The sequence below is a fragment of the Mustelus asterias genome, chromosome 13 (genome assembly GCF_964213995.1).
Source record: "Mustelus asterias chromosome 13, sMusAst1.hap1.1, whole genome shotgun sequence".
Classification (NCBI taxonomy): Eukaryota; Metazoa; Chordata; class Chondrichthyes; order Carcharhiniformes; family Triakidae; genus Mustelus; species Mustelus asterias.
Genome location: NC_135813.1, coordinates 9,001,965 through 9,028,673, shown reverse-complemented (window position 1 = coordinate 9,028,673; position 26,709 = coordinate 9,001,965). Strand labels below are relative to the sequence as shown.

Genomic DNA, 26,709 nt, shown 5'->3' with positions numbered 1-26,709 from the left:
ACTCCTTCTCACTTAAGCTACAGTAGGGGTTGACTAAGTTCCAGCTCCTATAGCATCATTACTGTGGGTGTTTGTTAAAGCTCAAAGCTGATGTACAGACAATGTGTTAATGAAGCAGGGACATCACTTGCTGGGCCACAAGACCTGCGTACACAGGACTAATACTCAGGTTAAATGTATTTCGAGAGTTTACATCACATGGCCACAGCTGCCTCAACTCCATGTTTTCACCATTGGCCCATCCTCACCTTCCCATTGACCAATGAGAAAGACAAAAGACTTTTCGTTACCCAATTGGACGAATCCTGATTTATCGATCAGGCAGCCTTCATTTTCCCATCTCCAACGTAATACTGAACTCTACTGAGCTTGGCTGATCCTGGCTACAATTGATCTTTACTCATCCCTGTGATAAGTTTCTGATTTAGACCATAAGACCATTAGATATAGGAGCAGAATTAGGCCACTCAGCCCATCGATTCTGCTCCGCCATTCAACCATGGCTGATAGGTTTCTCAACTCCATTCTCCCGCCTTTTGCCCGTAACCTTTGATCCCCTTACCAATCAAGAACCTAACTATCTCTGTCTTAAATACACTCAATGACCTGGCCTCCACAGCCTTCTGTGGCAATGAATTTCATAGATTCATCACCCTCCGGCTAAAGAAATTCCTCCTCATCTCGGTTCTAAAGGGTCATCCTTTTACTCTGAAGCTGTGCCCTCGGATCCTAGTCTCTCCCACTAATGGAAACATCTTCTCCATGTCCACTCTATCCAGGCCTTTCATTATTCTGTAAGTTTCAATGAGATCTCCACTCATCCTTCCAAACTCCATTGGGTACAGCTCCAGAGTCCTCAAACGCTCCTTGTACACCAAGCTTTTAATTCCCGGGATCATTTTTGTGAACTTCCTCTGGACCCTCTCCAAGGCCAGCACATCCTTCCTTAGATCCGGGGCCCAAAATTGCTCACAATACTCCAAATGTGGTCTGACTAGAGCCTTATACAGCCTCAGCCATACATCCCTGCTTTTGTATCCTTGTCCTCTTGTTTCCTAACTATCAAGTCAATGATGGGCAGAAGGGCCTCTTCTGGCACTGTGAAACTCCCTATGAACCGAGGCAGGGCTCAGAGCAAATCAAACCTCCTTCCCATTCTTCATTCTTTATGAAGAAATTACTTCATATTGTTTTTATTTTTGTTACTCTCAACAAAATATTTCGCAGATATTGACTTTGAACCCCTGAAGGCCTGGGGGTTCCGTCTGACCCAGGTTGAGGCCTTTTGCTGCCTGCAAAGGTTCCTCGGTCAAACCCGTTTGGCTAAGTGTTGAAGTGAGTGTGGGGAGACATGAGGAGAATGTTTAACGATTAGAATCCAGTACAGGTAGTCTACCTCAGTAACTGAGGGGATGGACATCAAGGGGAATTAAAAATGTAGTGGAAGCGGTTCTGAGGCTACATCTCTCCACGGTGTGGATGGCATTCAACTCTGTACCTAACGCATGCTGTACCTACTTGACGCTGACTCCAGTTGTTTAAAAAAAAAGTGTTCCATTCCCCCACGCCGCTAATCCCTGGAGAGCTCACCAACATGGGAGAAACAAAAGGACTCAATGGGAATCAAGTGACCTCTCGAGAATTCTGTTGTCCAAATAGGGTCTCTTTATTTTCTAACATTGTGATTTTTTTTTTGAAACAAAAACCGAGATGATTGTTCAATACTTTGATGTTTTTGCTCACTTTGATAGAACGGGTCTTTTCACTCCTGATATGGCCTTTGAAACAATTGTGAAAAAGCAGATCTTGAAGATTAAAGAGCCCTGCCTCAAATGTGTGGACATGGTTATCAATGAGTTAATCAGTACGGTTAGGCAGTGTACCAAGAAGGTAATTTGCTATGTCACAGAGTCCTGAAAACTTGCTGCCTGCACCTACGATCTTCAGAAGGTTCTCTGCGGAGTGGGCTTTGGATGTTTGGGCTTAGTGATTGACAGTAATCTGGCTGCAAGGCACTAGTTAATGTTTAGCACGCATGCTCTCTCACATACACACACACACAGAGCCGCCTCTTCATTAATACACACCTTTCTTTCCAGATATAAAATTAACCTCCAATTTTTTAACAGAAAGGTTTGATTAATACTGATTTGCTTCTAAACGAAAGGAACTGAATGTAAGCGTGAGCGATGCTTTGGTCTGAGCACCTTGCTTTCCTAACGAGCCCCCTTTATCTGCTATTTGCACAACAATAACTCGCGTTGCTGTAGCGCCTTTCCGAGGTCAGTAAAACTTCCCAGGTCGCTTCGTGAGAGTGTAAACAAAACAACCATTGACACCCAGCTGAAGGAGGAGATGAAGGGGTGGGTGCCCAAAAACACTTGGTCAAAAGGGCAGGTTTAGAGGAATGCGTGAGGGGAGGAAGCGATGGCCTAGTGGTATTATTGCTAGACTACTAATCCAGAAACTCAGCTAATGTTTGGGGACCCGGGTTCGAATCCCGCCACGGCAGATGGTGGAATTTGAATTCAATAAAAGATATCTGGAATTAAGAATCTACTGGTGACCATGAAACCATTGTCGGAAAAACCCACCTGGTTCCCTTTAGAGAAGGAAATCTGCCGTCCTTACGTGGTCCGACCTACATGTGACTCCAGAGCCACACCAATGTGGTTGACTCTCAACTGCCCTCTGAACAAGGGCACCTAGGAATGGGCAATAAATGCTGACCCTGCCAGCGACACCCATATCCCACGAATAATGAAAAAACCAAAAATTGACACTGGAGTGAAGGAGGAGACGGAGGGACGGGTGCCCAAGATCGTTTGGTTGAAGAGGCAGGTTTTGAGGAGGGAGGAGGGGAAGAGGCGAAGATCTCTTGAGGTAATAAATTCCTGGCAGGATGCAGGAAATGGAAGTGCGCAGGATGTCAGAGCTGGAGGAAGGCATATGAATTGGATGGAACAAGGCTGTTGGGGGGGGCGCGGGGAATATGAACCAAGCATGCACAGATCACAAAGGAACATTTGCAAACACAATTTGGGATTCATTTACTCATTTTGCATTCATTGGGTCAAGTTTACGTCACTTGATTTTTCTCCTTCAAACAAGACCAGTTGAGCCATGTTACTTCGCACTCTAAGTCCAAACACCTTGTAACAGCTGTTTATACCCCAAAGTACCAGCTGGAAATAATATGGCATGTCGTGCACTATTTTGATAACAGTTCAGCATGGGGATGAAGTGGCGAAGGAAGAAGCTAAAAGTAGGCCTCAAATTGGGACATGGTAATTATGGCGGCCGACTTGGGAAAGGTTCACAAACTGGACTGAGGAACATGACAGGGCGTGGAATCATGGCTTCAGTTCTGATATTTGCTTTAATTTTTTTTTTAAACCTTCAGAACTAACCTCAGAGCACAAAACTCAAACAGGGGACGGGGGGAGGGGGGGGGAGGGGAATTGGGAACCTTTGGGGGAAGGGGCAGTAAGGAATTGGATCCTGTCTCTTTTATCCTCAGACTTTCAAACTTATCAGAGTGGCTGCTCCAAAGCGTGGATGGAACCCCCCGCCCCACCAACCCCCCTTCCCTTTCCCAGCAAGTTATTGAGTCAGAAACTGTCTCGAGAGTTCTTTATTTGACCCTGGTTTTCAGCTGATGCTAACTTTGGGTTTAAAATAGCACATGACTGCACCTGTAAACACGGTGGCTTCCTGGATTTCATCGAGGGATGTGGGTGCGGGTCCCTGACAAACAAGTATTTAACGATCAGCTACTCTATCGCTCCAGCCGGCTGGAGTACTGTTTGCGCGGTATTTTTACGGTGAATTGGGTTGGCCAGCGCTGCAGGTAGTCACTCACACCACAACACCTGGAATGAGCTTGTGATCATCTCGATAGTAACATAGGCTCACCCGCATTGATCTGACTTTGAGCAGGGTGTGGGTACTTTGGTATTGTACAAGAGAACGGAGGTTTAAAAACACTCCCTTTTATGGATATTATTGACTTTTGATTTTATTTAATTTATTATTGTTACATGTGTTAGTACACAGTGAAAAGTATTGTTTCTTGCGTACTATACAGACAAAGCATACCGTACATAGAGAAGGAAAGGAGAGAGTGAAGAATGTAGTGTTACAGTCATAGCTAGGGTGTAGAGAAAAATCAGCTTAATATATGATAGGTCCATTCAAAAGAGAGGAATATATAATTGTTGCAATGTATGGATTCATTCCTCAAATATTAGCCATTGCTATCCATCGTCATGCCTTTTAATGAAGTTCCCCAATCTACCTTAGCCAAGTCACCCTTCATACCTTCATAGTTTCCTTTGTTTATGTTTGGGACCCTAGTTTCAGATTGGACTTCTTCACTTTCCATCCCAGTGAAGAATTCTATCATGTTATGATGATTCTTCCCTGAAGAACCCTGCACAACAAGATTACTAATTATCCTTTTCTCATTAGCACAATACCAAATTTAGGATAGCCTGTAAAACTATAAGATATAGGAGCACAATTCGGCCATTCGGCCCATTGAGTCTGCTCCGCCATTAATCATGGCTGATAAGTTTCTCAACCCCATTCTCCCACCTTTTCCCTGTAATCTTTGATGCCTTATCAATCAAGAACCTACCTATCTCAGTCTTAAATACAATCAATGACCTGACCTCCACAGCCTTCTGTGGTAATGAATTCCACAGATTCACCACCCTCTGGCTGAAGAAATTCCTCCTCATCTCGGTTCCGAAGGGTCATCCCTTTACTCTGAGGCTGTGCCCTCGGATCCTAGTCTCTCCTACTAATGGAAACATCTTCCCCACGTCCACTCTATCCAGGCCTTTCAGTATTCTGTAAGTTTCAATGAGATCCCCCCCCCCTCATCCTTCTAAACTCCATCGACTGCAGACCCAGAGTCCTCAACCGCTCCTCATATGTCAAGCTTTTCATTCCCGGGATCATTCTCATGAACCTCCTCTGGACCCTTTCCAAGGCCAGCACATCCTTCCTCAGACACGGGGCCCAAAACTGCTCACAATATTCCAAATGTGGTCTGACTAGAGCCTTATAAGCCTCAGAAGTACATCTCTGCTTTTGTATTCTAGTCCTTCGAAATGAATGCTAATGTTGGATTTGCCTCCCTAACTACCAACTTAACCTGCAAATTAACCTTAAGAGAACCCTGCACTAGGACTCCCAAGTCACTTTGCACCACCTAGTTCTGAATTCTCTCCCTAGTTGGTTCTTCAATGTACTGGTGTGAAAACCATCTTGTACACACTCCAGGAATACATCCAGACATTACAGGATTGTTGCTAATCTGGTCTACCCAATCTATATGTAGGTTAAAATCACCCTTGTGATACATGCATCTCCCTTCTATTACCACTACTGTTTGGAGGCCTTTCAACACTAATGTTTTCTGCCCCTTGTTGCTGCTTAGCTCCACCCAGACTGATCCTACATCCTGATTTTCTGAGCCAATATCCTTTCTCAAATCTCTAAATAAATCCATGAGTCCGTTGACTTTATGTAGAGAGTGTGTAAGAAATTTGGGAAGATTATAATGTGAGGATTGAGAGGGGCAGAATGTTTGCACTGCACATGGGTGATGCAGAAGGGGGAGTTTATATTTATGGATCATCCCAGAGCAAACATCACTTTCTTCAACAATACCAGACATCCCAGCGTGGATGCTCCTTTCTGCTATATGCACAAGTTGTATTTATTTGGTGTCTTTAGCTTGTAAATCAATTTGTTACCAATTAAATGCTGCCACGTAAGGGGATATTGGGGCAGGTGGTCGTAAGCTTGGTGAGTTGTAAGAAGCACTTTAAGGTTGACGAAGAGGTGAAGTGGCTGAAGGAGAGAATTAAAATAATAGAATATCTTCATGCTCACAATTAGCCTTTGATGAGGGGATGCCGGTGTTGGACTGGGATGGGCACAGGAAGAGGTCTCACAACACCAGGTTAAAGTCCATCAGGTTTATTTAGAATCACGAGCTTTCAGAGCGCCGCCCCTTCCTCAGGTGGGTCACCTGATGAAGGGGCAGCGCTCTGAAAGCTCGTGATACCAAATAAACCTGTTGGATTTTAACCTGGGTGTTGTGTGACTTCTTACTGTGCACAATTAGCTTAACAGTGGCCCAGTAGTCTCACTGAACTACCAGAGGCGTGTCCCAGGAGGGAGAATGGCTGCTGGCGTTATCAAAGGAAGCTCTGACATCAAGTAGATGATTGAGGTGAAGAAGCCAAATTTAGTACCGAACCAGGGCAGCATAACATGGCGTTGACAGTTGTGGGCATGCCTGCTCTTGCTAATGGTGTTGACTGATACTTAGCTTTAGTCTTGGGACTGGTGTTACTGGACAGCTAGTTGAGCTGTTGACCGCAATGTAGGCTAGTGCCAGCTTGTAGCTGAAATTCCTGAGGTGCTCTGCCCACCCGCTATGGGTCCAACTAAATTATTTTGTGCATTATTGACTGGTGGTTTTGACATGAGCTGAGTGGATCCCTTGGTGAGGCAACAAAACTTTAAAATGGCTTCCAATTCTGAATCGAGCACCTGATCGCTCCCCGGCAACAGCTGAAAGGCTCCCAATTTTATTATGCATTCAGTTTCCCGATATCGTGAGTACTTGTTTGTCGGTTGGAACCTGTACTTCCCTCTCTCCTTTTCCCCCCTCCCTCCTGCCCCTCATTCCCTCCACTGGTTTGAAAGCCTTTGTAGGTAACCAAGGTCTTACTCTTCCTTTTGCTTTATGTCCTCCCTCCATGTCTTCATCCTCACACCCTGCTGCTCCTCACCTTCTCCCTCCTTATTGTCATTTTCCTCCCACGATGCAATGCAGAACTGGGCTCTTCACCCCTGACCTTGCTTTTGAGGCTATAGTGAAAAAGCAGATCCAAAAGCTGAAGGAGCCATGCTTGAAGTGCGTAGATATGGTGGTGAGCGAACTCACTGGCACCATCAGAAAGTGTACCGAAAAGGTAAAAGGTCAAACCCTTCTCTATGACCCCTGCCCTTGCTCCATTAACTTATTTAACTCAGAGAAAAAAAAAGTTAAAATGGTGCCTTTTTCATTTTAAGGCAATGCTGACTAAAACCTCCTGGTGAATATTCAGATTTCATTTTGCTACTCAAAAGTATGTCAGCTGTAGGATTGGACCTTTGAGTTGTTCATTTGGGCTATGTAAGTAAAGCTATGTTTCAGTGGACAGAACTGGGCTGTTCTGAACCCCTTTCATTTTCCAATTTTCACAGAAGTTAACTATTTTCCCAGTCCACGAGTGCGCCAGTCACACTTCCAATTTTATCCGCCGTTGATTTTAAAATTAGTTCGATGTTTCAATCCCACTGTAGGGCCTGTTCTCTTCTTAGAATAGACGCAGGCGCAACTGATCCAAAGTAGAACACTGTTTTATTAATTAACATGACAGAAATGAAACAGATTGACTTATTGGAGAGAGAGAAAGGGGAGAGAGAGCAGCGAGAGAGAGAGAGGGGTCCAGAAAGCTAGTCCCAATACAGACTTGAACTTGTACAGGATTCAACTGAAAAACAGATAGCTGTGACTAACAATATATGAGTTCTTAGCTGAGTTATGAAATTACTGGGCGCACATAGTCTGTAACTTTCAAAAACAATTCGCAGCTGTGTGGCCCTGAAAAGCTTGTTTGTGAAAAGAACCATTTCTGCTAACATCGCATCTTCAAATGCAGTCAATTTCTAAGTTCATCCCAGAATTCCCAGCTGAGTTTTAAAATTTTGGTCAAGTTAGCTTTAAAGCTTAGCATAATTAGTTACACAGGCAGAAACATCTCAAAATGAAGCCTTTTCACGGAAGCAAACCATGCAGAGGATCTCACACCCACCTTCTCGAGAAGGAACCTGGGCAATTTCTGGAATATCTCATCTTCTTCACCTCTGAAAAGATGAGAAGTTTGTTTTGCCGAGTTGCTGAAGATTATTTTTCTATATTTCCTGATCTTCACATTTTGTATCCCGCCCCCCCACCACCCGAGAAGGAAGGGAGAGAGACAGGTCATTAATTACTTTACATCAAACTGCTTGGCCAGATTAAGCCTTATTTCCTACAGGAATCATTCATTCCACACGGTGCTGTCTCCAACGGTTGGTTAACATTTAGAACACATTTAGCGGGGGTGGCATTACTTAGCAGAAGAAACTGGGCTTTCTGGTTCTCTTAGTGAATAGAAAGATGAGGGGCGGGGGGGTGGGGTGGGGGTGTGTGGAGCGGTGACCTGATGGAGGTCTCTAAAATTCCGAAAGGATTAGATAAGGTAGAGGTGAAAAAGATGTTTCCACTTGGGGCAAATTCCAAAAACCAGGGGGGCCATAAATATAAGCTAGTCATGAATAAATCCGATAGGGAATTTGGAAGAATCTTCATAGAGTCATAGAATCCTACAGTGCAGAAGGAGGCCATTCGGCCCATCAGGTCTGCACCGACCACAATCCCACCCAGGCTCTATCCCCATAACCCCATTATTTACCCTAGCTAGTCCCCCTGACACTATGGGGCAATTTAGCATGGCCAATCCACCTAACCGACACATCTTTCGGACTGTGGGAGGAAACCGGAGCGCCCGAAGGAAACCCACGCAGACACGGGGAGAATGTGCAAACTCCGCACAGACAGTGACCCAAGTCGGGAATCGAGCCCGGGTCCCTGGCGCTGTGAGGCAGCAACGCTAACCACTGTGCCACCAACCGCCCCTTCTTGAGTGGAATTTTCCCATCCCGCCCGCCATCGTAGCGGGCAGGACATGGATCATGCAAAAGTCCAGACCTCAGGCTGGATTTTTCAGTTCTGGGGCGAGTGTGGCCGGAAAATCCCACCCCTTTACTCAATGTGATCGTTCCAACAGGGAGGTGCAGAGCAAGGGAGCGTTTAAGGGGCGAGTTGGATAAATATACGAGGAGGAAAAGGTATAACAAGATATGTTGTAGGGTGAAATGAAGTGAGATGAGGTGGCTTGTGTGGAATGTTAACTCAGCACAGAGCAGCTGGGTACAGTGGACCTCCTTCTGCCTCTGGTCTTCCTAATAACTAGAGAGTGACAACAGTAAGTAGAAATACTCTGGACAGGATCTTGGGTTTGGGGTCAGTGCACTGATGGTCACATGGGATTGATTACGCTGCACCCGGCTGTGATTTCCCTGGAATGACCAATTGATGGCCAACGGATCAGTTTGCTGTCCAATTAGAATTGGTGGCCGGACTCTCTAAGATGGAGGCCTTTTAGCTTGGAAGGTGAGGCAGTGGACAGTTCAGGTACAAGATGGCGGCTCCACCATGAGGTGCCCTCCCTGCAATAAAAATGGTTCTAACTGCCGGGTCACCACTGTTGGAGGGAACTTTGAACGCGCATATCTTTCAGGTGGAGTGTAGGAGCTTCCTTCTTATTGGTACAAGGAGCAGGGAAGTTTATGCTGTCCTTAACCATTCCACTATCTGCTAGATTGTGTTTCCTAAGAACACAATATCTACCACCACAAAGTTCTCCCTCAACTTTCTTAAACTTGGATAATATTCACAAAGAACAAAGAACAGTATGGCACAGGAAACAGGCCCTTCGGCCCTCCAAGCCTGTGCCGCTCCTTGCTCCACCCTCCAGTTTCTGCTACAAGTTGCCCGCGGTTAATGAATATTTCATCAGCTAGCTTGGCAACAACTGGCTATTTACCCACAATTCCACAATATCAGTTTTAGCTCCAAAATCTTTATGTTTTCTTTTAATTGGAGAGAAAATTGGAAACCTTCCTTGGTTGAACTTTATCAACCACTAAGCGTGTGTCCGATTTTTCATTAACAGCCACACAAATTCAATCAATCAATCACAGAAACTCAACTGGACTCGCCACATAAACACAGTAGCTACAAGAGCAGGTCAGAGGTTAGGAATCCTGCGGTGAGTAACTCACCTCCTGACTCTCCAGAGCTGTCCACCATCTACAAGGCACAAGTCAGCAGTGTGATGGAATACTCCCCACTTGCCTGGATGGGTGCAGCTCCAACAACACTCAAGAAGCTCGACACCATCCAGGGACAAAGCGACCTGCTTGATTGGCACCACATAAACAAACATCCACTCCCTCCACCACTGACACTCAGTACACACTGCTGCTATTATCTACAAAATGCACTGCAGCAATTCATTAAAGATCCTTAGACAGCACCTTCCAAACCCATGATCACTTCCATCCAGAAGGATAAGGACAGTAGATACATGCAACAGGTGCAAGTTCTCCTCCAGGCCACCCACCATCCTGACTTGGAAATATATCGCCGTTCCTTCGCAGTCGCTGGGTCAAAATCCTGGAATTCCCTCCCTAACGGCATTGTGGGTCAACCCACAGCACGTGGACTGCAGCGATTCAAGAAGGTAGCTCACTGCCACCTTCTCAAGGGCAACTAGGGGTTAAGGGATGTGGAACCAAAGCGAGTTGACAGATTTAAGTTGCAGATTAGCCATTATCTTGTTGAAATACTTTGCCACTTGACCTAATTTTAGGCCCAATTTGTCATTGGGCTCTGACGAGGAGCCTGAGGCCCATTCAGGGTGTCATCGCAGTGGCCTGACAGCTGACATCTTATGAGAAAGAACTTGACAAGCAAGTCATTGGTGCGGGAGGGGAGGGTTTTGTTTGGTTGATCCTCGGGTTGTAGCCTCAGCGTCTAGATTAGCTGACACATCAGTGTTGTCTTGTTCTGCTGTAGTTCAGAATTGCACCGATGAGACTAACTGGTTGCTTCACACTGAGGTCTCATCATTTGCTTCCCTGCTTCTTTCCTCAGTAAAAGGCTAGAGTGGCTTTAGAAAGGAAATATTGGCCTTCTTTAGAATTTTTCCTTGCAGTCGACAAGAGTTTTAAATCCTTGGCCTCCAATCTATTGTTCATGAAAACTAAGTTGACCAATTTTGTGGGACCTTGTGACATTGCTGCTAGTGTTCCAATCGTGATGTGGGCCACTTCCATCACTATTTAAACTGTCATCTCTGCAGTGAATAATTCATATCATTGAATCCCTACAGTGCAGAAGGAGGCCACTCGGCCCTTCAAGTCTACACCGACAGCAATCCCACCCAGGCCCTATCCCCGTAACCCCACGCATTTACCTGCTTGGGTCACTATCTGTGTGGAGTCTGCACATTCTCCCCATGTCTGCGTGGGTTTCCTCCGGGTGCTCCGGTTTCCTCCCACAGTCTGAAAGACGTGCTGGTTAGGTGCATTGGCCATGCTAAATTCTCCCTGTGCATGGAAACAGGCACCGAGGTGTGGCGACTAGGGGGATTTTCACAGCAACTTCATTGCAGTGTTAATGTACGCCTACTTGTGACACTAATAAATAAATTTTAAACTAAAACTAATTCCCCCTGACACTAAGGGGCAATTTGGCATGGCCAATCAATCTACCCCCACATCTTTGGACTGTGGGAGGAAACCGGAGCACCCAGAGGAAACCCATGCAGACATGAGGAGAATGTGTAAACTCCACACAGACAGTGACCCAAGCCGGGAATCAAACCCAGGCCCCTGGCACTTTGAGGCAACAGTGCGAACCACTGTGCCACCATGCCACAGTTGAATTGAGAGGTTCACCTCTCCTGGAATGTCATTGGGGGACAGTGCTGTTTCTCAGTTGCCAGGGACAATGTTTTCTCTGAGCTCCCCTCGGAGCCAGGTTGAAAAGCAGCTGTGGTATTGCCCAATAGAGGCTTAAAAAAATTCTCGAGGGATGGACTGGTTAGTCAGAGAGTATACCTATCCGCTGGGCAAGAGTAGCCATGAACCTTTCTGGGAGGCAACTGCATCTGCTCCTTTGATAGTAGTGACTTGCCTTGAAACAATGGAAAAGGTTCCGGCTGGGATTCTCCAACCTCGTCCCATGGCTAGAATTCTCCGACTTCGCCCACGGCCGGGATTCTCCGACTTCACCCGTGGCTGGGATTCTCCGACTTCACCCGCGGCTGGGATTCTCCGACCTCACCCGCGGCTGGTATTCTCCGACCTCGCCCGCGGCTGGGATTCTCCGACCTCGCCCGCGGCTGGGATTTTCCAGTCCCGCTGCTGTGAACGGAGATTCAGCTGAGCGCCAAATTCTCCATTCTCGCTGGCAGCGGGGGTGGGGCGTGCGACATCAGAAAATCCCAGTCTATATTACAAAGGACCCCCTCCCCAAAACAAAACCTCCCATTCTTAGTGTTCAGGAAGTTCAATATTAGGGCTGAGTGATTCGAGTAGGGAAGGTGCTAAGTGCGGAAGTTCAGCTTCTTGATGCTTTCTTCTTACATCATTTTGTAAATAAGCGGAAGGTTTCAATATATCCCAATCAATATCCTGCTGCATTGGTTAGGATTCTGAGCAGCACCACAGAACTAGTTCTACAACTGAATAAGGAGGGAAAGATACCATTGACCTTAAATAATAATTGCTTTATTCCCATTGGCATCAGTTAGATTCTTGGACAATGGCCAGCACCAAAGAAAAGGGTTGCAACTGAGTTTCTTGCTCGACGCACTGCAGTTGGGTTGTCAGAAATGTGCGTACGGTGGTACCAATGTCCGAGGATAGGTTATGGCACATTTGGCTATTGCCTGCACAGAGTTGGAGAGGCTCCTTAGTGGAAAAAGGAAAGTAGATACATCCATTGAGTCTGCAAAGGTGGGCTTCTAGTTAATTTCACATTTAAGGTGCAACTTAAAAAGTCGGGTGGAAATGGGAAAGTCCCCACAAAGTTATAGCAGCGCAAGAATAAGCTCTAAAGGTTGGAAAACCAGGGGAAAAATACACAGCAGTCCTATCAGCATCTCAGACAGAAAGGTGGGCCAACACTTTGGCCTGACCCTTCCTTATAAGGATTAAATCATAGAATCCCTACAGAGGAGAAGGAGGCCATTTGGCCCATCGAGTCTACACCGATAACAATCCCACTCAGCCCCCATCCCTGTAACCCCGTGTATTTACTCTGCTAGTCCCCCTAACCTACACATCTTGGGACACTAAGGGGCAATTTAGCACGGCCAATCAACCTAACGCACACATCTTTGGACTTTGACATGGGGGAGACGGTGGCGTAGTGATGATGTCACCGGGCTAGTAACCCAGAGGCCCAGGCTATGCTCTGGGGATACAAAGTTCAAATTCCACCAGGGCGGCTGGTGGAATTTAAATTCAATTAATAATCTGGAATTGAAATCTAGTCTCGGTCTGACCATGAAACTATCATTGATTGTCGTCAAATCTGGGTTCACTAATATCCCCTTTAGGGAAGGATATCTGCCCTCCCTACCTGGTCTGGCCTACACGTGACTCCAGACCCACAACAATGAATAAAAGGGCAATTAGAGATGGGCAACAAATGCTGGCCTTGCCAGTGATGCCCACATCCCATTAAAGAATAAAAATAAATGGTCAGTCAGGACAATCCCCTGTATAAAACTGAACAAAATGTGAAGGATAGCAAGGCCGAGAGCATTTGAAAGCCTGCAGTAGGGTGTGATCTCAGAGATATGGTAGAAGGCTACCCAACAACGTCAGATGATATTCCCCTCTCCATTATTTCATTGAAACTTTTATTTGAAATATTCTGATTACTCCATGAAATTTCCAGCAAACAACTGTTGAATGCAGATGTTTGTCCACTCATCACTTCAAATCTCTCATTCTACATAATCCAATACTTAGAACGGTAAAAATAATTGCGTCGCTAAACGCTGATGTTTCACCTCAATGCGTAAATCTCAGGCAATTAATCCTCATCTTTATTAATAATTAGGCACATATTTGTAACAAGGGCAATGTGGGGTGGTTATATTTGACCGATTTTTTCACTGCGTGTGTGGACCGACCCTGTGGGGAGAGGAATAATCTCCCTTGTCAAAGCCATCAATCAAACTCATCATGGAACTGTCTCTCGGTTACAAAAGACCTCCTTTTGTTACCTTCCTTGGGCAGTGCCCACTCGTGAGATGCCTTGGATTGAAATCCGAATAGTCCCAGTGTAGTGGTGAGAGATTTGTGTACGAGCAAAGTTTTAAAGTTTATTAGTGTCACAAAGTAGGCTTGCATTAACACTGCAATGAAATTATTGTGAAAATCCCCTAGTCGCCACACTCCGGCGCCTGTTCGGGTACACTGAGGGAGAATTTACATGGCCAATGCATCTAACCAGCACATCTTGTGGGAGGAAACCGGAGCACCCGGAGGAAACCCACGCAGGCACGGGGAGAACATGCAGACTCCATTTAGACAGTGACCCAAGCCGGGAATCAAACCCGGGTCCCTTGCGCTGTGAGGCAGCAGTGCTAACCACTGTGCCAAGTAGGGATACAAGACCATGAAGGTTCAGAGAATGGGATGGGGCTGATCCCCTCAGGGAATGGGAAGACATAGATTATTTCTTTTTCCCTCTTTTATGAGATGTGGACGTCACTGGAAAGGCCAGTGGTTGTTGCCCATCCTGTGCCTTTTTGTCAGGGTAAATTATTTTCAAACAGGGATGTGCGTGTTTGGGGTGGGGAGGGCTGATTTGACTACCCTTTCCCAATTCTGTTTCTGCTCCTGAAAGAAGGGGCGGGGGGAACATGTCGGAAACGCTAGACAAATTGAGATTTGATAACAGATTTGACCGGTGTGAAGGGAAAGCCACAGATTGCCAGCGTAGGGCAGTGTAGGGGAGCCCAGCTTTGTTGCTTGCCTGCCCACACCTTACCTCCACACCAGAGCTTGCCCACATCCATTGGATACAAAGAAGGGAAACTGTGTCACTCTGCAACCTTATTCAACTCACCGAATTAGAAAAAGTTTGGGAAGCAAATTCTCGTTACTGCTCGAGGCCCAAGCTAAAACCTCTTGTAAGGCCAACATTGCCTTTTTAAAAACCGTCTATTTGTTGTCATATATCCACATTGTATACTAACCTATTCCATCCCTAATTATTCCCCCAGTGTCATTCTCTGTAGCGTGCATGGCTGCCTGCTTGCATGCTTATATTGTATGTCTTTTTCAATGGAATTGCACCCGATGGAAAATAATTGGAGTACCTGCGCTGAATTCATTTAGGCAGCAGAGTTTCTTGCGTGTTGCTGATATACGCAAAGGAATTGAAGCCCGATTAGAACCGTAGCCTGATGTTAATGCTTGTACCCGCAGTGCCACCCTCAGAGCTGTGACTGCCCCCTCCCATCGGTGGAACATCTAGACCCACGTCAAACAAATTTGCACCCCCCCCCCCCAAAGTCAGCCTAACTCATCTCCTGACCTCCAGCTAGAATTCTGAGCAGGTGGCTCATTCTACCCCTCCCCAACCCCATCCTTGTGTCCGCCATTGATGTCACTGTGTAGTGAGCTGCTCAGAAGGATGGCTGGAGAGGAAGAGGAGGGAGGGAGGAGGAGGAGGGGTGGGGGTGGAGGGGAGGGGAGGGGGGGTGGAGGAGGGGAGGGAGGTAGTGGAGGAAGATCCACTTTTCAGTTCTCCTTCACTCCGAGTGTGGAGGTGTCCCCCCCCCCCCCCCCCCACCCACCTTACAACCCTTGTTCCGACGAGATTAGTGGCAAATTGGCACGATACCAATCTACCTGCCCCCATCGCCAGCCTCTTTGTGGGCACTGTAGCAGTGCAGCAGATATTCTCCGACAGGCACTTCAGGTCCTTTGAGGGATCTGGAAGACTGGAGGTGTGACGGGAAGAGAATGTCTTCAATCCTTGCAGTTTTTACATTTGTCCTTTCATTGGGCTTTGAGGAAATTAGTTCTGAGAGTGGCCACGTTGTATTGAAATTTTGAATTGAAGCAAACTCTCGATTTTTTTCACCTGCTGTCAAATTTGACCAATTTCAAAGCCTGAACGGGTCTCCACTTTCTCCTCGCTGTAACGCCCTTGCTGCCAATAGAACCTGGGCTGAATTGGATTGGGCTGAATGCACTGCTCCATTTCAGGGCTGTAATGTTTTGCAATGTGCTCCAGTGTCAGGCGCTTGAGTGTTGGGAGTGTCTCGGGAAAGGGAGTTGGGCTGTTTTCCACTTGTTTGCCCGGTTCTCTGTTACAGCTGGGACAATACCCACACTTGCGGGAAGAAATGGACCGGATCGTGACCACTCATATCCGAGATCGGGAGGGGAGAACAAAGCAGCAGGTATGAAATGTCCTTTAGGGAAGGAAATCTGCCGCCCTTACCCGGTCTGGCCTGCATGCGACTCCAGAGCCACAGCAATGTGGTTGACTCTCAACTGCCCTCCAAGGGCAACAAGGGATGGGCAATAAATGCTGGCCCAGCCAGCGACGCCCATGTCCCAAGAATGAATAAATCTGGATAAAAGCAAATTACTGCGGATGCTGGAATCTGAAACCAAAAGAGAAAGCGCTGGAAAATCTCAGCAGGTCTGGCAGCATTTGTGGAGGGAGAATAGAGCCAGACGTCACCTCCAGGGCAACGGGTCAAGAGCTGGAAAATGGGATTAGTGTAGTCAGATCAGGGCGTTACGGTGGCACAGTGGTTAGCACTGCTGCCTCACAGAGCCAGGGACCCGGGTTCAGTTCCCGGCTTGGGTCACTGTCTGTGTGGAATTTGCACGTTCTCCCCGCATCGGTGTGGGTTTCCTCCAGATTCTCTGGTTTCCTCCACACTCCAAAGATGTCGGGGTTGGGTGGATTGGCCAAGCTAAATTGTCCCGAGTGTCAGGGGGGATTAGCAGGGTAAATGTATGGGGTTACAGGAATAGGGCCTGGGTGGGATTGTGGTCAGTGCGGGCTCGATGGGCCGAATAACCTCCTTCTGCACTGTAGGGATTCTATGATCTTTGTTGATCAGCGTGAGGGTGATGGGCCGAATGGCCTCCTTCTGTGCTGTAAACGTCGGAATCTGAGTCCATGAGCTGTTTGATTGCCACAGATAATGTCTTTTGATAAGAGGAAACGTTTTTATAGTTGCAAACATAGAATTCCTACAGTGCAGAAGGAGGCCATTTGGCCCATCGAGTCTGCACCGATCTCCAAATGAGCATCTTACCCAGACTCACGCCACACCCCCTATTCACCTAACCCTATTAGCCATAGTAATCCACCTAACCTACACATCTTTGGACACTGGGGGAGAATTTAGCATGGCCAATCCACCTAACCCACACATCTTTGGATTATGGGAGGAAACCGGAGTACCCGGAGGAAACCCACACAGACACGGGGAGAACTTGCAGACTCCACACAGACAGTGACCCAAGCAGGGAATCGAACCTGGGTCCCTGGCGCTGTGAGGCAGCAGTGCTAACCACTGTGCCATCTAAAAAACATTATTGTCTTTAACACACTTGAGATGATAAATTATTCCGAATGTGCTATTAGGAGCATTTTTTTAATCCAAGGAATCCATAGCTGGAAAAACTGTCTTAATTTGAGGCATTTTAAGTTAAAGTTTATTTTAAGATGACTGCTGTCAATAACATAAGGTCAAGAAATATACTAATTCAGAAATCAAACCAGAAAATGCTGGAAGAACTCAGCTGATTCTGACAGGATCTGCGACTGAAGAAGAATCGTACTTAACTCAGAACACTAACTCTTTCTCTCCCCACAGACGCTGCTGGACCTGCTGAGTTTTTACAGCGCTTTTAACTCAGATTTCCCGCAGCTGCAGTATTTTGCTTTTATTGTGTGATAATTCTGTTAGGCCTATTTTAATTTTGATTTTATTTTTATCGATCTCTACATTGAATACTTGTTTTTTTATTTATCACAGGCAAATTATGCATTCTAACAGAGACACTTGGCAATTTACCAAGTATTTGTTTCAGAAATGCAGAATTCCTTGTTTTGCAATCATAGTACCATAGAAAGCTTATGGCACAGGAGGAGGCCATTTGGCCCATCTTATCCATGCCAGCCGGAGGACACCCAGGTGTCCTTTCTAACCCCACCTTCCTGCGCCCGGCCCATATCCCTGTAGCTTACAACACTCAAGGTGCAGATCCAGGTACTTTTTAAAAGAGTTTAGGGTCTCTGCCTCCACCACCAACTTGGGCAGTGAATTCCAGACACCCACCACCCTCTGTGTAAAAAGGTTCTTCCTCATGTCCCCTTTACATCGACTGCCACTTATCATGTCCCCTGGTTCTGGAATTCTCCACCAAGGCAGACAATTCTTTCCTGTCCACTCTATCTCTTCCCCTCATAATTTTGGACACCTCTATCAAGTCAACTCTCAGCCTTCTTTGTTCCAAAGAAAATTACCCCAACCTATCCAATCTCTCCTCATAGCTACACTATTTTAGCCTTGGCAACATTCTTGTAAACCTCCTCTGCACTCTCTCCAGAGTAATTCTTCCTTCCTGTAATGTGGTGACCAGAACTGCACACTGTTTGAGGTAAATGTGTTTTAAAAGGGTCTTTAGGTTAAAAAAAAGGATTCCTGGACCATTTTCAAGTCCTTCATCTCTTATTCCAGCCCTTGTTATATAATGTGCCGTACTCCTAACATCCAGGTTCAGTGACTGTCCTTTTGTCCACCAGGTCATGTTGCTGATAGACATCGAGTTATCCTACATGAACACAAACCACGAGGATTTCATTGGGTTTGCCAAGTAAGTGGATACTTAACCTGCGTAAACTGTAACCATGTGGCAGACTGGTTCCTTCATTGTGATTGCCCAGTTGGCAAAACGGGATTTCACTCGAAGCTTTGCCACTGGCTAAATGGGTGAAATGGATCCCCCAAGTGTAGGATCCTCGGCAGTGGGGGAGATTGTAGTTTCAATCACTGCTCCGTGAGATCTTCAATCTCCGACCTTCGGAAGCAGCAGTCTTGAGGGTTGGCAAGAACCGGGATTCATCATTTATCTTCGTGCCTCTGGGTTACAGAGGAGTAAAGTCAGCCATTATTCTGAGTCTCTTTATCCGCCTGGTAACACTTGAGCCGGAATTCTCCAACCTTGCCCACAGCTGGGATTCTCCAGTCCCGCTGCAGTGTATTGGGTTTTGGCTGAGGGCCAAATTCTCCATTCTCGCTGGCAGCGGTGATAGGATGAGTGAGATCGGAGAATCCTGGCCCTGGTGCGTGAATATGCTTCAGTATGCATGCTCACATGGGCAAGGGGGAGGTGGTGGTGTAGTGAAATCATCACTGGACTAGTAAACCAGAGGCTCAGGGTAATGCTCTAGGGACCCGGGTTCGAATCCCAGCACGACAGATGGTGAAATTTGAAATTGAAATTTCATTAAAAATCTAATGATGACCATTGTCAGTTATTATTAAAAACCCATCTTGTTCACCAATGTCCTTTAGGGAACGAAATCTGCCATCCTTCCCTGGTCTGGCCTACATGTGACTCCAAAGCCACAGCAATATGGGTGACTCTTAACTGCCCTCTGAAATGGCCTAGTAAGCCACTCAGTGCAAGGGCAACTAGGGATGGGAAATGAATGCTGGGCCAACCAACGAAACCCACAACCCATTGATGAATTTAAAAAACTCGTGAGGGACCCTAGCCCACCATGAATCAGCTTGTTAAGACACTTTATTGGGAAGTAATTAGATGCCAATGAACTGTATTTTAAGGTCACTTTAAGTTGTGGCTGTCACATCCCTCAGTGGGTTGTGTAGAAATTCAATGGATTCTTTCTTTTTTAACTGTCGTTGTTGAAAATCTGCAAACTGCAATATTTCTCTGTCTGTCTTACAGTGCGCAACCCCGGAGCAGTCAAATGAGCAAGAAGAAGGCTGCAGGCAATCAGGTACTCGATGGGTAACCGGGAACAACTGACCTCTTAGGATTCAGTCAGACTATTGTGTGATTGGACGGAAGGCTTTGATCTGCCCAGGCGATAGCTCAAATTTAAATGTGTCCCCGAAGGACTGATGCAGATACTCTGATCTCTTGGTCTGTACTGTGGCCTGAAATGGGTCTTGGGTCGCACACCAGTTGCTCACACGTGGACTATTGTGTATATTAATGGTGATATTGAAGGGGGAAATGGTTCCCCAGTGGATGAGTGGGCACCTACTTCCGTCGAGTGATGTGCTGGATCACACAGACTTACAAGGCTTCCTGCTTCAAAGTCAGGTCCTTGGGAGGGTTGAGTGAGGAATGTCGACCCATCCAGCCTGATGCTACTCTCATCTGAATGTCACCATCAATCTCACACAGTGATAGTGACCTCCATCAGACGCAGGTCCAGATTGTTCTCCATGGCTGGAGCTTTCCGTAACCCCTGCTGACGTGTTTGTAGACAGGGGCGTGGCTGTAAAATTCTTCAGATGGCCTACCCACTGGGCTCCTACCTGCCCCGACCTCTCGCAATTTTACAGTAGGATGGATGAAGCCTAGGCCGTTCCCCCCTGCTCCCCCAGCCCACATTCATGTCCCAATTGTGACCCTTAAGTGACCAATTAATGTCCCACCCTCAATTTTCAGGCTGGCAGGAAGAGTTCCAAGGTAGCGGGAAGTCCAAACGTTGACCGTGCTCAGACCTAGGATGGGAAATGAGGTAGGGGCACCTCCATCAATGGCCTCCTTGCAATATCGGATGCCCCACCTCCCCTCACAAGGTTTGGCCCCTGTGGGTGTCCCCTATCCCCATCTGCCCGTCTCTCCGGGTCTCACATCCCCTTGCTGTTCAAGACCCCCACACCCCCATCTTTTCCTTGTCCTGGACTCCTGGGATTTGGGCTCTGGGGACTGCTTTCTGTCCTAGTCCTGCCCACTGCAGCTTCTAGCGTTGCTGGAAGCTACCAATCACATTACCAGGCGGTTCTCTGAGGTGGGACCTCCTCCCGAGTGAGGGGCAGAAGTCCCACCTCCAGTCAATTGATACTCGGAGCAGTAAAGGGCTGCGAGGCAGCTAAGTATGGGCAGGGAAGTGAAATTGGACATTGGCCAAAATGCGATGGATTTTGTTTGCCAGGTTTTGACGACACTGCTGATCAAAGGAGGTGAATATTGGATTGGACAGATGATGGGAGATTGACACAGTGATTGATACAGGGGCAAAGTTCATGAGAGACGGGCACTCTCTTCAGTACCTGACACAAGTCACTGGTTTGCCACTATCGGACTGTAGGAGGTTGATATGGTCAGCATGGCAGCGGGGTGGGGAAATCACATTCACTCCCTGGAAAGCATTTCAAAGGAATTATCTTGGCCAGAGAACAGATAGACCAGCCCAGGAGGTACTGAGGCCACTGAATAAAGGAAAGGCTGAACCTGGGCCTTTCATACTCTGCACGGCTCTACTTTCATTGGATACACTCAACAAGTTGATCAACCATGGTACTATTGAATGGCAGAGCAGTCTGGGGGAGCCATATTGCCCGCTCCTGACCTTACCCCTTATATTCCTATTTGGTCATCTCTGGCCTTTCAATGTCTTCAGTTACAAGCATAAAGTTTGGGGACAAGTACAGAGGTCTTGTGGCTCAATGGGTAGTGTCCCTGCCTCTGAGCCAGAAGCTCTGGGATCAAGTCCCACCCCAGGACTTCATGGACAGGGGAGGTGCATTTGTAACACCCCCCCATAGGAAGACAATGGCATAGTGGTATTGTCACTGGACCCAGGGTAATGCTCTGGGGATGGGGTTTGAATCCCACCACAGCAGATGGTGAAATTTGAATTCAATAGAAATCTGGAATTACAAGTCTAATGATGACCATGAAACCATTGTCGATTGTCGTAAAAGCCCATCTGGTTCACTAATGTCCTTTAGGGAAGAAAATCTGTGACTCCAAACCCACAGCAATGTGGTTGGCTTGTAACTGCCCTTCTGAAATGGCTTAGCAAGCCATTGTTCAAGGGCAATCAGGGGTGGGCAGTTAATGCTGGCTCAGCCAGTGGACCCATGTCCCATGAACAATAAAACAAAACAAGGTCAAAATGATTGAGTATCAACCTGAAAAAGTCTTCCAAACATGTTATTGGCTGGCAGTAAAAGCAGGAGAGACTCCTGGTCAGCCTCGCTTGATGTGGAGTGACACCCCTCAAACTATAATTGCCCTGGCGACAGACTAATAACCTGTTCCAGGGAAAAGAAAACTCCCCATGGGAACAGATGAAAGCCTGCCTTGTGTACCACTAGGTGCGGGAGGAGAAACAACAATGAAACAAAGGTCTTGTGAATCCTGGTTGCCCCAGCTTGCTGCTGTCATCTTTCTCTGGCTCTCTGCCTGCCCGTCCTTGGTTGGGCTGCAAATAGCGTAAAGTAGGAGGTGAACTTGGACACTGTTGAATGCTGATGGAGGGAGTTGGTCAGGTTGGAGTGTGTCGGGGGAAGAGGGGGTGGAATCTACAGAATGAGGCCCCCGATCAGTCTACCTAAAAACAGGGACCAGAAACTCTCAACCCCTGCGGAAATGATGTGTTGAGTTCGCTGCCAATCATGAGGACTCTGGCAAGCAAAGGTTGCTCTGACCTCCAAATCTTGGAAGATGAAAAGAAAATCTAAAGCTACCTTCCCCTTTAAGAGCTTTATTCAACTTGTGCTGGTCTTACTTTTTTTTCAGTTGCTCTGTATGCAGTTTTCATTTTTTTGTTTCTCATCCAGGTAATGTTTGTGATAATGAAGCTCATTCAAGTGAGACAGTCAAAGAAAACAGTACAAGCATAATATGATCAAAATCAAACTTTCTGATGCAAAATTCCAAATTCCAAAATTCCAAATTCCAAAATTCCAAATTTCAAAATTCCAAATTTCAATCAGCAAATTTGAACTGAAGTTTCTCTCAAATTTTTGAAGTTCTGGAAATACTTCTTCAGAAGTGAATTAAATCTCAGAATTTTTTAACAGTTAAGATTTTCCATCAAGGCATTTTTCAGATCTCCATTTCTAAAGTAAAAAAAAAATTGAACGCAAACTTTCCCTGCACAGTTCACTTTCTAAACTGACGGCAGATTTTAAATCACTGCTTGAAAACAACCATGCATCGTGGTGGCTTGAATGAGCTCCAGGATTAGGTGTGTTGTATTTGCTGTAAGTGGATTGTACAGTAAGCAAATGCCATCCATTATACTAGTGTAATAATCAGGCTCATTTATATTCTCCCTCTCTTTATTGAACCTTTCTCCTCTTGTCACTCTTCTGCTTGGCTTCTTTACATCTGCTATGGTTACTCTGTGAAGGATGAAATTATGGTGAGTATATTGTTGCTGTGGAAACGCAGGTCAAGTGTTGGAGCTACATCTGGGTGGGATGGACATTTCAAAACAGTACAAGCAGCATATGATCAAAATCAAACTTTCTGATGCAAAATTTCAAATTTCAAAATGTCAAAATTCCAAATTTCAAAATTTCAATCAGCAAATTTGAACTGAAGTTTCTCTCAAATTTTTGAAATTCTGGAAATATTTCGGGTGGGAACGGCGAGGTAGGTGAGCCTTTTTGGCAGGTGCATTACCGTGTCGGGAGGTATCCAAATGGAAGAATCCACCCCTGATCCCCAACCTCCCTTGCCTTCGATTAATACGCTGAATCATTTATATATTAATAGAGCTATCAACTTCAAATGGCGAGTGGGATTAGGTAGGCAGGTCAGGACCTTTCATGCAATGATCCAGACTCGATGGGCCGAAGGGCCCCTTCTGCACTGTAGTATTCTGTGATAATAATTTAAATCAGTAACTTTCTCTTCACTTCCCCACGACCATGAAAATGGAAGCAGGATGGTACAGAGATGTTCATGCTAAATAAACAGGCAAACCCGTTAGCAGATAGAGCCCATTGTGTCAACACGTGATGGGGATCAGAGAAAGGCAAATTGGAATTTAGCGAGAGACCAGAAACTGTGGCGGGACAGGAAAATGTAGGTGTCCGTGTGCACCAGTGATGGGCAATCTAGGCTAGTGAGTGGCCCTCCTCCATCTCAGTGGGCCACAAGATTGAAATTGGGCTTGTTCACTCACCATAAAGTAAAGTTTATTTATTAGTCACAAGTAAGGCTTACATTAACACTGCAATGAAGTTACTGTGAAATTCCCCTAGTTGCCACAGCCTGGCACCTGTTCGGGCCAATGCTCCTAACCAGCACGTCTTTCAGAATGTAGGAGGAAACCGGAGCACCCGGAGGAAACCCACACAGACACGGGGAGAACGTGCAAACACCACACACAATGACCCAAGCCGGGAATCGAACCTGGGTCCCTGGCGCTGTGAGGCAGCAGTGCTAACCACTGTGCCACCGTGCGAATAAGATTAAATACATTTAATACACGCCGAATATTTCATTGAGTTCCAGAAAATGCTGAATCATTTATAGATTAATTGAACTCTCATCAACTTCAAATGGTAAAAACAAAAGAAATATTGACACTTTGGACACAGAGGGAGCGCATGGCTCTCACTGTCATTGTTGTGAGCAATCAGCACACACCTCACTTCACTCGCCCTAGCTTTACCTGTGAATCATTTCAGTGGGACCTGGTAACTCTACGGGTGGCAACGGTTGGTCAACAAAATGTCTCGTGGGCCGCACTCAGAACCCAGATGGGCTGCGTGTGGCCCCCAGACTGTAGGTTGCTCACCACTGATGTATGCGGAATCATTAAAAGCTGATGCACAGAAGTCCTCAAAATGGCCATTGCCTCAAGTTGGGTGGAATGGAAATGTGAGCAAGTGACTCAGTTGGGAAGCCCCTTTTGGAATTGCTTCCTTTAGTCCGGGATACTGAAACATCTTAGTCGATGAGAGAGCACTGAGCAAATTCAGCAGAGTGATACTGGGGCTTCAAGGGTTAAATTGCAGGACAGTTGGCAAAAAAAACTTGGGCCAGAACTTTCCGGCTGCTCCCGCTGGCGGCACAGTGGTTAGCACTGCTGCCTCACAGCGCCAGGGATCCGGGTTCGATTCCCGGCTTGGGTCACTGTCTGTGTGGAATTTGCACATTTTCCCCGTGTTTCCTCTGGATGCTCCGGTTTCCTCCCACAGTCCAAAAGACAAGCTGGTTAGGTGCATTGGCCATGCTAAATTCTCCCTCAGTGTACCCGAACAGGCGCCGGAGTGTGGCGACTAGAGGATTTTCATAGTAACTTCATTGCTGCGTTAATGTAGGCCTACTTGTGACACTAATAAATGTACTTTAACTTTAAAAAACACTTTTAACTTTATATTCTGGTCCTGCCAATGATGCACCCTCACTGTAGGTATCCTGATGGTGTGGGGGTGGAGTCAATGGAAAATCCCATTGACAGCGGTGGGGTCAGAATATCTCGCTGCCGGCCAATGGTGCGCCGAAACACATCACAGGGAGGCCAGAGAATCCTGCCCTTGGTTTATATTCCTTAAGCTTAGCCGTTGAATCGAGGCGTTCAAGAGGAAGAAGGTGCAGGGATATGGTGAGAAAGCGGGAGAATGGCACTAGGTGCAGTGTTTGTTCAGGGAGCCAGCATGGATATGATGGGCTGAATGGCCTCCTCCTGTGCTGTAACAATCCTGAGATTCTGAAGGTGATCTTTTTCAAAATAAAAGATTGCCCCTGGCCAGGGGAATCCAGAAGAGGGATTAGAAACTAGAATTAGGCGATTAGGGAGTGATATCAGGAAACACTTTTTTTACACAAAGGATAGCGAGACATTGGAACACCCTCAATATTCTGGCGGTCAATTGACATTTTCAAGAACCAATTGCTAAATTTTTGTCTGGCAAAGATATTGAGTGATGTGAGGTACAGATCAACCATAGACTGTTAGAATAGGCTCGAGGGGCTGAATGGCCTCCTCCTAATCCTGTGTTCTTGGAAAATCTCTATTGGGTTTGAATGAAGAAGATCCACAGTCCATTTGATCTGACGGTTACAGAACGCCAACCATAGCATCTTTGCATTACATTACCGAGTTACCGCTTAGATATCACAGAATCACAGAAACCCTACAGTACAGAAAGAGGCCATTCGGCCCATCGAGTCTGCACCGACCACAATCCCACCCAGGCCCTACCCCCACATCTTTTACCCACTAATCCCTCTAACCTACACGAAGGGACGATTTACCATGGCCAATCAACCTAACCCTCACATCTTTGGACTGTGGGAGGAAACCGGAGCACCCGGAGGAAACCCACGCAGACACGAGGAGAATGTGCAAACTCCACACAGACAGTGACCCGAGACCGGGAATCGAACCCAGGTCCCTGGAGCTGTGAAGCAGCAGTGCTAACCACTGTGCTACCGTGCCACCCTATCGCTGAACAGAGAGGCTTGTTGCTGAAGCTTTTCATCCCGCACTCATCAGGACAAAAGCAAGTTTCAAACTATTACAACAATTTATTCTGCATGAGAAAAAGATACGATTGGGAGCGGCGGGGTAGGCCACTCGGCCCTTCCAGCCTGCTACCCCATTCAATAAGATCATGGCTGGTCTGATTGTCACCTCAACTCCACATTACTGCCTACCTCCCCGATAAACTTTCACTCCCCTTGTTAACGAAGAATCTATCTAGCTCTGCTATTAAAAGTATTCAAAGACTCTGGCTGGAATTCTCCGACCTCGCCCGCGGCTGGGATTCTCCATCCTCGCCCGCGGCTAGGATTCTCCAGTCCCGCTGCAGTGAATGGAATTTTGTGCTGAGCTCCAAATTCTCCATTCTCATTGGCGGCAGTGGTGGGGTGATCGAGATCAGAGAATTCTGGCCAATGTTTTTAAGTTTAAAGTTTATTTATTAGTGTCACAAATAGGCTTACATTAACACTACAATGAAGTTA

General features: G+C 46.5%; 1 protein-coding gene across 1 annotated transcript in view; it reads left to right on the top strand.

Annotated features, from left to right (window-relative positions):
- dnm1b (dynamin 1b) overlaps positions 1 to 26,709 on the top strand; it is a 265,941-nt gene that overhangs the window by 120,140 nt on the left and 119,092 nt on the right. The window contains exons 10-14 of the mRNA XM_078227525.1: positions 1,752 to 1,890; positions 16,083 to 16,169; positions 18,539 to 18,609; positions 19,708 to 19,759; positions 23,138 to 23,149. Of these exons, the coding sequence (XP_078083651.1) occupies positions 1,752 to 1,890; positions 16,083 to 16,169; positions 18,539 to 18,609; positions 19,708 to 19,759; positions 23,138 to 23,149 (361 nt within the window). The remainder of the gene's footprint in view (positions 1 to 1,751; positions 1,891 to 16,082; positions 16,170 to 18,538; positions 18,610 to 19,707; positions 19,760 to 23,137; positions 23,150 to 26,709) is intronic.